At 36.8% G+C, this 11,398-nt stretch overlaps 1 protein-coding gene across 1 annotated transcript in view; it reads left to right on the top strand.

Moving 5' to 3' along the window:
* Positions 1-2,395: 2,395 nt before the first annotated feature.
* Positions 2,396-11,398, top strand: part of CCDC178 (coiled-coil domain containing 178) — a gene marked incomplete at its 3' end in the record, with an annotated part of 88,069 nt that continues 79,066 nt past the window's right edge. The window contains 3 exon segments of the mRNA XM_029284892.1: positions 2,396-2,484; positions 9,332-9,412; positions 10,264-10,403. Of these exon segments, the coding sequence (XP_029140725.1) occupies positions 9,355-9,412; positions 10,264-10,403 (198 nt within the window).

Here is an 11,398-nt window from a genome sequence, read left to right as displayed (position 1 = left end):
TAGTAGTGGGAAGCATGAAAGAATAGCTGTAGCTGGAAAATATTATAGAAGATTCATATTAATATTTAACTTTATTTATGAGATTGTACACCAGAGCCCCTCTTCGAGGGAGATGAGCAGTTAAGAAATATGAAGTATAAATAAATAAAATCATACAGTTTTTCTATCAAGGGACAGTATGCTACATGAGTTTTTTATCTAGCTTTCCTTCATTTAGATATGTGTGTATCATAAATGGAGATATCTGTTTATTGATGAAGAGCAGGTTATAACAACAGATGATAATCATATAACTTCAAAAATGCCACATGATAAATGCAAATTTATGGAATTCAAATGCCAAACCTAGGTTATTATAGCTATTTTCTTAATGGAAATGTCACTATTCTTATTTTTTCTACAGTGGAATATTGTTTTTAGAAAGCGTAATACTGACACAATGTACTTTATTTGCTTTTGAATTTAAGACTTCTTTTAAGACTCTAGAGTTGCTATTACACTACTGAAAACTATTCTGCTGAGTTATGTTTCAATATTTGTGTCTCTAAATAGAAAATCTTATTGTCTGCCACCTCTTGAGCCAATATAAAGAATTTCAGTGATTTAGCAATTTTTATGTAATTTTAAATTTTGCATACCATAAACTAGGCCATTATTTTTCTGCACCTAGGAGAATGAAAACTTCAGTAACCGATCATATATGTACAGAATGGCTTAAGTAGATGACAGCTGTTATAATGAAAATGGACTCTGCTTATGTCATGTTCTATATAATTTGTTATTATTATTAGAAATTACCTGGCAGCAGCTAAATGCATCCCTAGGACTGGTATGGTTATTTGAGGAACAGGTCTGAGTAAGGAAAGCTTTTTAGAAGTAACTGCAGTGGAGACACTGGAATTCTAGTTCTTATCAAGTATGTGTGAATATATGTATATAATGAGGGTATAAATAATGTGTGTGTATGTGTAGGAATTTTATACACGTGGAAACAAGTCAATCAACATTTTTTTCTATGAAATATACTGAAGTATTTAGTAAATTATTTATACAATATTTGAACAAACAATAGTACTATATCATTATAGTAATATAATGTGGGATCTGAAAATAGAAAGTTATTTTAAAAAGAAAATACCTTTAGAGTGAGTAAAATTTGGACTCATGCACAAAATATTTTACTGATTTAGAATACTGGTTAAATGAAGTAATTTTAAGTTAGGAAGAAAAAGTTTTTTTCTTTACTTTTCCAAGTTGGAATTGCACATAGTAAACAATGTATTAAGAATTTATTAAGAATTTTGTTAAGAATCATGCACTATTTTGATCTATAAATATAAACCCATAATTTCTAAAATTGGTTCTATCAGGTAACAAGATTTGGAGGATTTTTAATCTATGGTTTTTCTTTTCTGTTTATTGGCTGGGGTTACATTTAAATTTTTACTTATGACAGGGACAGTGAGTGGGATAACATTGACTGACTCAGGATTTTAATTTTTTTTGTTTAGATAGGACTGTTATGAAAATGATTTTAATTACTATGATTAGGTTTAATACTTCCTTCTGTATTTGCCATGCCACAACACTGTTTTTTGATAAATTTTGGTCAGATATGGCTGAAGAAGTTGCAAAAAAAATATGGTGTTTGTAGCTTATGCATAGGCATTTTGGATATGTAGACTAGATATACAAAGTTGGGATTTTCTAATGCAAAGTGTTATCTTGGGCTGTGATATATTATCACAAACATGGAGATAGGCACTAACTTAGATGGCTTTAACAGGGGAACGGATAAATTCAGGAAAGATAGATGTAGGGCAATTTGTTTTGCATCTGGTGAAACGTATATAAGTATGTGGACACTGGATTCTAAGAATTCCAGTTCCAACGGTTTTATCTAAGTTTTTTTTTAAAAAGGGAGCTCTACGATTTTTTTTTCTTTTAACAAGATAACGATCTCTGTATAAACATAATCGGTAGAGGCATTCAGATTATTAAAATCCGAAAACTTTTAATTATTTTAAAACCTCTCCCAAGTTAACAGCGCTAGGAAACAGGCCGCCCTTCCCGGTCCACGCTTGTTTCGAGCAGAGCAACGGCGAGGAGGTCTGCCGTCCGCCTCACCCGCCGCTTCTAGGCTGGGGTTGTGCTAAAAGCAGGGGTTCTCAACCTTGGCAACTTTAAGACTTGTGGACTTCAACTCCCAGAATTCCTCAGCCAGCAAAGCTGGCTGAGGAATTCTGGGAGTTGAAGTCCACAAGTCTTAAAGTTGCCAAGGTTGAGAACCCCTGTGCTAACGGCGGCCGGGGTGGGGGGGAGTGTTGATGCGGGGCCGCACGAGCTTCTTCGAGGCATGCAGCCGCTGTTGTCTTGGAGACGGGAATAACGAACTCCAGACTACAGTACGCAGCGCGGGCAGCCGAAGGAAGGGCATGGCAAGGCCGAGCCCTCAAGCACAAGCGCCAAAGCGAATCATGGCCGGTGAGTGTCATCGCGGCGAGAGCAGGAAGCTGGCGGCGGGAGGCCGGATACCCGCTTCCCTTGAGGCAGCGGCAGGCCAAGGATTAAAGCGCAGCTCCTGCCTAGTAGAGGTTGACGGGGAAGCCCGGGGCCCGCCAGAACTAGAGCGCGGTGCCCACGTGACTGTTGTGGCGGGAAATGAGCCGAAGCCCGCACGTGTTCCCAACGAGGAGCCCGGCTGGGTGAGATGCGTATGGGGGTCCTGCGCTCATAGACCTCCGCCCTACTTCCTGTTTTTTTTTTTCTCTCTATCGGCGAGATCGAGGACCGATTCTTCCCGGGAGGCGGAGTCGAGTTCCTTCTGGTTCCATGGCTCGATAGGTTGAGATCTTGTCATCGTGGGCGTCAGTAGGATATGATAAAAAATAAAAAAGGCAGCCGTGACTGGGTGTTTGAAACTTACTGAAGTTGTTCTGTGCGCCTAGGTCAGGGGTAGGCAACCTCGGCTCTTTTATGACTTATGGACTTCAACTCCCAGAATTCCTGAGTCAGCGTAGCTGACTCAGGAATTCTGGGAGTTGAAGTCCATGAGTCATAAAAAAGCCGAGGTTGCCTACCCCTGGCTTAGGCTTTCGGTCGTGCATCGCGGCTGTCGTGCAGGAATGAAGGAATTAGATTTTGTGAGGAAAATCAACAGTTGCAAGAGGATGACAGCAAATGTTCTCTGCACATTTATTTTACAAAATTGGAGGTTTTCGTACTTCATAATAGTTTACTATAAATTTGCATGAATCCCATTAAAGTGATTTCTACTAGTGAGAATTAATGTTATATACTGTATGTATAATGTATATGTAGACGTTAAAAATCACCCTTCAAAATCAAATTGAATTGGACTTGAAACACTATCAGATACATGGTACTATATCACAGATCTGTCTGGTTAATTTTTACAACATCCTAACTTTTTAGCTCAGTGTTTCTCAACCTTCACAATTTTAAGACATGTGGACTTCAACTCTCAGAATTCCACAGCCAGCAATGCTGGCTATGGAATTCTGGGAGTTGAAGTCCACATGCTTTAAAATTGTCAAGGTTTAGCTTGTCCATTGTAGGTTTTGATTTTTCTTTGAATTATTTGATTATATTGTCTTCCAAACAAATCTTCACATGCATGAAAATATGCTCATAGTAATTTTGTCATCTGTAGATTTATTTTTATTATTTTAAAATTTTAACGTTTTTATAAACATTCACATTTTAAAAAAAACAAGCATATGGATGCAGAAAGGGCATTTTAATTTGTAACGCTTTTTAAGATATTCTAGTTTCCATAGTAACTGCACATTGAAACTTAGTTTAATTGTTCCATATGTTTGAAAAAAACCCCACATTGCTACATTCCTAATTATTGGCAGAGAATATAAAATAAAACTAATTAGACATACTGAAATAAAGACAATATACTTAAGCAAAATTATTTTATATACTTTTTGTTTTGTTACTTAAAAATAGAGGATAAAATAGTTAAAGTATAAACAGATGTAATTTAAAGTAAAAGTAAAACATTTGGTAATACTCTAACAAAAGATGAAAATGCATTTTAAAAATGCTCTGTTTTATCATGTTTTGTTAGGTATGTTTTATTTTTATTTATTGTCTTTTGTCAAATATAAGCAAAATCCCATTTTCTTACAAATGTTGAAATATTTTACCTGCTATACTTAAATAAGAAATACAAAAGAGATGCTTATTTTCTGATTGGTCCTTTGTTGCATGGCCAAAAAGCACCAAAATCCAAAGCACAAACATCTGAACTCTTCAAATCAGCATGTATGTCTATAGAAGGGAATAGCATGCTTATATATGTGGTTAGGCCAACTAACATGGATGGATGTTTAATCAGTATATTTAAACAACAGGCCAGTGGACTAATAGATTTCTGTTTGCTCTACAAGTTTTGGAAGACATTTAGATTTATTAAAGTGTCAATCAGCTCTTCTGTAAACAAGAAGAGCTGTCATATAACAAAGCTTAATTTAGTAATTCAAGCCAGATTTTCTTTATTTGTTTATTAAATTTCTATAGTACTGATACAATATGATTGGCTTACAGTATGATAAAAAAGTACTACAAAACAATTAAAATTAGAAGAATTAAATAGAAAAGCTAAAAACCAAGATAATGGGTGGCCTGGGATGGAGATCTCCTCTCCCCAGCCACCTCCAACATAGCAGGCTCTTATCAGGACCCCAGGCCAAGCAACCTGGAGCAAGATAGATGCAGTGGAAAAAACAATAACTGAAGGAATATATCAAAGTAGCATTACACTGTTGTTAGGACCATACAGCAACAGCATCTGACAATAATTTGGAAGGATTACTTCATATATCTTTTAGCCTTCATTGCCAGAATGTACTTTTGAAAAGCCTTAAAAATGGACGTGCTGCATACCAATCATTTTTAATATCCTTCCAACCCACGAGGAATTCAGACCAATTAGTTGGTTGAATTTAGAATTCTTTCCCCAATTGATTATAGCAGGGAAAAGTAGAGGACAGGACAAAATAAAAATGAAGGAATATAAGCATGTCTCCATCTGTTCTTCTAAGTGCAACTAGCGGATTATTGTAATATTATAGAATACTCTTAACTAAAGCATGATTACTTTGTTAACAATTTTATCTTAGTGCTTTTATAAGTTTGCTTCTGGTTAATTCTATATGTTCCAAATCATTTTGGGCCTTATATACAGTCATGAAAAAGTCCTCTTTGAATTCCATGGTTTTATGTATCAGGACATAGTAAAAATTATCTGTACCTTGCCGTTTTTAAAAATAGGTAAATACAATGCATGACCTATTACACCATGCCATCATTTATTTTACAAAAAGAAAGCCAAAATGGAGAAGCCATGTGTGAACAACTAAGTACACCCTTACTGCTTCCATAGGTATGAAAAGGCTAAGTAACAGCCAAATGTTGCTAATTAAGTGCCCTTGATCAGTTGATCATCAGTAAGTGTGACTACCTCTTTAAAAGTCAAAGTTTTAGGAGTTTGCTGGTCTTCAACATTGAGATGTGTATTAACACAATGCCAAAGAGGAAAGATAATAGCAGTGATCTTAGTGAAGCAATTGTTGCTGCCCATCAATTTGGGAAGGATTATAAGGCCATTTCCAAAAAATTTAAAGTCCACCCTTCTACAGCGAGGAAGATTATTCACAAGTAGAAAATATTCAAGACGGTTACCAATCTTCCCAGGAATGGATGTCCCATAAAATTCACCCCAACGGCAGACCATGCAATGCTCAGAGAAATTGCAAAAAATCCAAGAGTTACATCTCAGACTCTACAGGCGTCAGCACAATTAATGTTAATTTTTACGATAGTACAATTGGAAAAAGACTGAACAAGTATGGTTTATTTGAAAGGATTGCCAGGATAAAGCCTCTTCTCTCTAAAAAGAATATGGCAGCACAGCTTAGGTTTGCAAAGTTGCATTTGAATAAATCACAAGATGTCTGGAACATTATCCTTTGGACGGATAAGATTAAAGTGGAGATGTTTGGCCATATTACAGCGTTTCACGCTTGGCAAAAAACAAGCATATCAGCACAAGCATGCAAACCATGAAGCACAGTGGTGGAGGGGTGATGATTTGGGCTTGTTTTGCAACTACAGAACCTGGGCACCTTGCAGGCTTTGAGTCAACCATGAACTCTGTATAACAAAGTATATAGTCAAATGTGAGGCCATCCATCCAACAGCTAAAGCTCGGCTGACATTTGGTCATGCAACAGGACAATGATCCCAAGCACACCAGAAAGTGTACAACAGAATGGCTGAAAAAGAAAAAAATAAAGATTATTACAATGGCCCAGTCAAATTCCAGGTCTCAATCTGATTGAAATGCTGTGGTGGGATCTCAAGAGAGCTGTGCATAAACAATAGCCCACAAACCTCAATGAACTGAAGCTATGTAAAGAAGAGTGGACCAGAATTCCTCCACAATGATGTGAGAGACTGATAAAGTCATACCAAAAGTGACTACTTCACGTTATTGCTGCTAAAGGTAGTTCTACAAGCTATTGAATCATAAGGTGTCACTTGCTGATAATCAGTTGATCAAGGGCACTTGATTAGCAGCACTTGGCTGCTACTTAGTCACTTCATACCTATGGAAGCAGTAAGGGTATACTTAGTTTTTCACACATGGCTTCTCCATGTTGACTTTTTGTAAAATAAATGATGACACGGTGTAATATGTCATGCGTTGTTCATCTGAGGTTGTATTCACCTACTTTTAAGAACTGGTAAGACCAGATGATTTTTACTATGTCGTGATATATAAAACCATAGAACTCAAAGAGGGTGTACTTTCTTTTTTACATGACTGTATCTTTGGGATTGTTTTTGTAAATTAAAGAAACTTTGAGAACCAGTTTGGTTAAAGCATCGGGTCAAAGCATCAGGCTAAAAACTAAGAGACTGAATTCTAGTCCTGCCTTGGGCACAAAGTCACTTGAAGTCAGATCTTGGGCTAGTCATTTCCCTCAGCCCTAGGAAGGAGGAATGTTTGAAAAACCATTTTTGAAAAACCTTTGCCAGGAAAACTGCAGTGATTTGTCCAGGCAGTCTCCAAGAATCACATGCAGTTGAATGGAAGGAAAAAGAAAGGCAAAATGTACTTTTCAGTTTTTCTAATAGCTGTTATAATACAAATTGTTTTGCTTTGAAAGTTCAAAAGTGAAAATAAAGCACTGATAAAACATTTGTCTCTCAATTAATATATGTGCATTCATTGGGGATCATCTATAAAACAGATTTTTAAAAATATTATAGATTTTAAAACTACAAATATGTATTTCACTGTGTATTTTCATACTTTAAGCCCATGGCTTGGATATGCTATATAGTCCTATTGAACTAAGTGGAACAATGTAACCTTTAGTCCAGTTTATGGCAGTGAAATTGATTTAAAGCTAAGCTGTCTTTTTCAGTTAAGAATTGGAGCTCTGAAGATCACTTGATCATACAACTGAGACCAGCTAGTGGTAAATGGTACTAGGACCAAAGTATACACCCATTTCTCATAACTGCACACCTTTTTAATCCCTGGGTTGAGATAGGGCAGTGATGGCGAACCTTTTAGAGACCGAGTGCCCAAACTGCAACCCAAAACGCACTTATGCATCGTCGGGTGCCGGGTGGGTGTGGTCCATTGGGTGGGCGTGGCTGCAGTGGTAACGGCAGACTGGGTGGGACTAAAAAGTTCAATCAATTCCAACTTTGCAAGATCTTTTTTTTTCCCGCGAGAAGTTGAAATTGACTGGTTGATTGAACCTTTTTTGTGTACACGGCAGCGGAGGCCTAAAGCGAAAAGGTTTTATAAAACCCATCTGAAGGCCTAGGACTGGGGTGATGGCACGCGTGCCCACAGAGAGGGCTCTGAGTGCCGCCTCTGGCACCCGTGCCATAGGTTTGCTACCACTGAGATAGGGGAACAAAGCTAAAGCATCTTTGTCTTTTATTAATGCTAATAAGAGGGGGAAGTTAATTTTGTCCCCTACCATGTGGATCATCCTAGTTGTCTGATGCTAATAGTAGCAAAGGGAAATAGTTATTTTCTTAAGTATCATTGGGAAATGGTGAGCATAAAGCCTTCTCTACCCCACCATCTAGATGAAGTCAAGATAACAGAAGACAACAAATTTTGATTCCTGAGGAGGTGTGTGTTGGGAAAGACAAATTTTAATCTCATTTATACCAACAAGATTGATGTTCATCTTAATGATACAATGAGAATAATATCTGGAACCCTTAAATCCACACCGCTATCATGGCTCCATATTCTTTATAATATGGGCTCTCCTGATCTCAGGTGACAACAACAGACAGTCCAAGAATAATATAAGCATGCCATTGATTTCTAGAGGTCTTCCAATATATAAAATATTAGATTCTACCCTTTAGGCCTAAGTTTAGGAAACCAATTTGGGATAACACACCACACTTACAATCTAGATGAAGAATAGCGATTAAGATGGGCAATTGTTAATAACCACAACCGGACAGATCATGCAGATCCAACAAAACCACTTACAGGAATGGAGTTGCCCCCCAAAATATGGAGCCACCAGAATAGAATCAGGACAGGACAGGACAGAACTAAGGCAAAGCTCTTTAAGTGGGGAATGGCTGAGAGCCTGCAATGTGACTGTAATGCTCCAGAACAAACTATAACATATATAGGTCAAGAATGTCTCCTCAGAAAATTTCAAGGCATCTGGGATGATATCATTGCAGCCACAGAAGAAACAGATGGTTAGCTTTAAATATTGAATTATAACATCCATCCAATTGCAATTCTATGGCTCCATATTATGGTGATTTTATTACAGTTTCATCTTAATTTAATATTTTACCTCCTATATTGTATTGTCCATATATATTCTCTGTATGGATGCCGCTTCCAGAAGTCCATTCTGGGCCTGGGCAACAAAAAAGTAGCTACCGGTTCTGCCGAACTGGTGCGAACCAGCTGAATCCCATCACTGCCTTTAATCCCTTAATTCGAGATACAGGCAACATTATTATTTTCCACTTCAGAAACACAACGCTGGGCTGGGGGTGGAATTACCCTATCCTCTCAACAAATATTCCTAAGGGAATTCATTATTTTTCCTAAAACATGTATACTCGGTGGTTGAAAACAACTTTTCAACTTGGAAAAGTGGGTGAATCTTCCTGGAGCATTCAGGACCTGGTTATGAGCTGCAGATTTTTCATTAATAGAATAAGTATGATTGACACAGTATGAATTTCTGTATTTATTTATATCTATTTCTTTCTTTTTAAAAATTAGATTGCAAAAAGCTATGAATAACAATGACTGATGCACAGTTATTTTCTTCCTATTCCAAGGAAAACTGTATAAAAACAGAAGGTATTTGTTTTATTTTTTTTTCAACTTTATATAACTTGGCATTTTCTAAAACACATTTATTGTAAAACAATTTCTTTTGATACATTTGTATACTCTCCATATTTTTCTGTTGGACTTGTCTTTTGAGATCATTATTTCTAACTCTGCTTCCTTGTTTATTGACTTTTTCTATAATCTCTGCCTGGCAATAAAACAAACCCCATTAACTAAATGGATTCCTCCATATCAGACTACGAAAATCAAGAAATCTTTCAGAAGGGACAAAGTAGAAATTGCATTCTGTGAACAGATATAGTCAATATATTGATCAGCAAATGAATGATATTGACATTATTCCCTAGATAATTTAGCACCGTTGCTTGCATGAACCTGGCAATTATAATTTTGTATTATAATTAGTGACCAATCATACGATGAACATACTTAGCTGACATATATGATCATAGCTTTTCCAATCTGGGTAACCTTTGGATATGTGAACTTCAACAGAATTTGCTAGTCAGTCTGATCACTGCTAACTATTCCCTAACTCCACCCTCAAGTTGGGGAAGGCTGGTATAAGCTATTATGAGTATGCAGCTAATGATCAAACTTGAGGCTATGATTTTAATTAAAATGAAAACTGGGGGAGGAATTCTTATTGTCTTGTATGCCATAGCTTTAATTCAAATCCTAATCTTCAATTGCTTTTAGGTACAGAAGGTAGTTGCTTGGTAGAGAGATGGGCAGCATGCAAATTTAATACATAAAATAAAAAAGTATTGGACTGTGGAATTAAACTTTTAACAATATATAAATAAATATTGTTAAGAGCTTATGGCTGAAATCTCGCATGGGGCAATTTCTATNAGATACAAATGAAAATATTTCAATAGGCATTCCCAACAAACAACGTAGTTGTGCTACTGTAAATACTCCAGCTGCATGTGTCAATAAAGCCATTAATCAAATACAAGATTTAGAAGTGAAATTAGAAGAATCTTTTCTGCAGGTAATATTTATTTGTATTGTTTTAGTTATTATATCCATTAAAAAATTGACAGTGGATGTCAGAATATATAGACAAATTAAAAGGGGTTTTTTGCAGCAAAATAGAAGGAGGAAGGAATAGTAGATATGTTTACTACCTTGAATTATTTATAAAAATAAGGCATGATATAAATAAATGAATTAGAATAGGTTTTCCTGGAAATATTTGATAGCTATAACACTGTTTTCAAAGAGGTTCATTTCATCACCATTCCTTGTTGTCAATGAATCACTTAAAGGATTCAAAAATAGCCTGACATATGTGCTTGTCACTTATCATGGTCTCCTGCAAGGCTGTAAAGATAAATATTAATACTTCATAAATTATATGGTCACACAGACTATATATTGGGGCCCCAATAGGGATGTAGCATTTTGGAGGAGGCCAATGGGGTAGATAACACCCCATCTCCTCCCTGTGCACACTTTGCTCCCACCCTCTCCATCTGGATTAGTTTTATTTGAACTTTTCAATAAATCTTGCTAGAGAAGGCTAGGAGAATCAGTTGGCTTGGCTACTAAGAGCCCAATAAGTATGACAAAAAAATTCTCCAATATAGTGCCCTGTAGGTATGTCAGATTATACATCATATACAGCTATGTCTTAAAGACCTTTCAGAAAATCAAAAGGCTGGGTGTGGATCCCACCTTGGGGGTGGGAGGGCATGATGTTCCAGAGGATGGGACCCACATCAGCAGAACAATTTTGGTAGAAAGAAAATAATGTTTGAGAAGTAGGTGGGGAATAATAAGGAAGGAGCCTCCAGCCAGTGGTGGGATTCAAATATGTGAACAACTGGTTCTCTGTGTGGATGCCACTTTTGGAAGTCCATTCTGGGCCTGGGCCACAAAAAATTAGCTACCGGTTCTGCCGAACTGGTGCGAACTGGCTGAATTCCACCACTGCCTCCAGCACAGTAAATAGACGTAAGTATAAAACAAACAGTTTGGTAGGAC

The sequence above is a fragment of the Protobothrops mucrosquamatus genome, unplaced genomic scaffold (genome assembly GCF_001527695.2).
Source record: "Protobothrops mucrosquamatus isolate PMUCROS unplaced genomic scaffold, P.Mucros_1.0 scaffold1071, whole genome shotgun sequence".
In the NCBI taxonomy this organism is placed as follows: Eukaryota; Metazoa; Chordata; class Lepidosauria; order Squamata; family Viperidae; genus Protobothrops; species Protobothrops mucrosquamatus.
The sequence above is the reverse complement of the archived record's forward strand: the minus strand, read 5'-3'. Positions and strand labels throughout refer to the sequence as shown.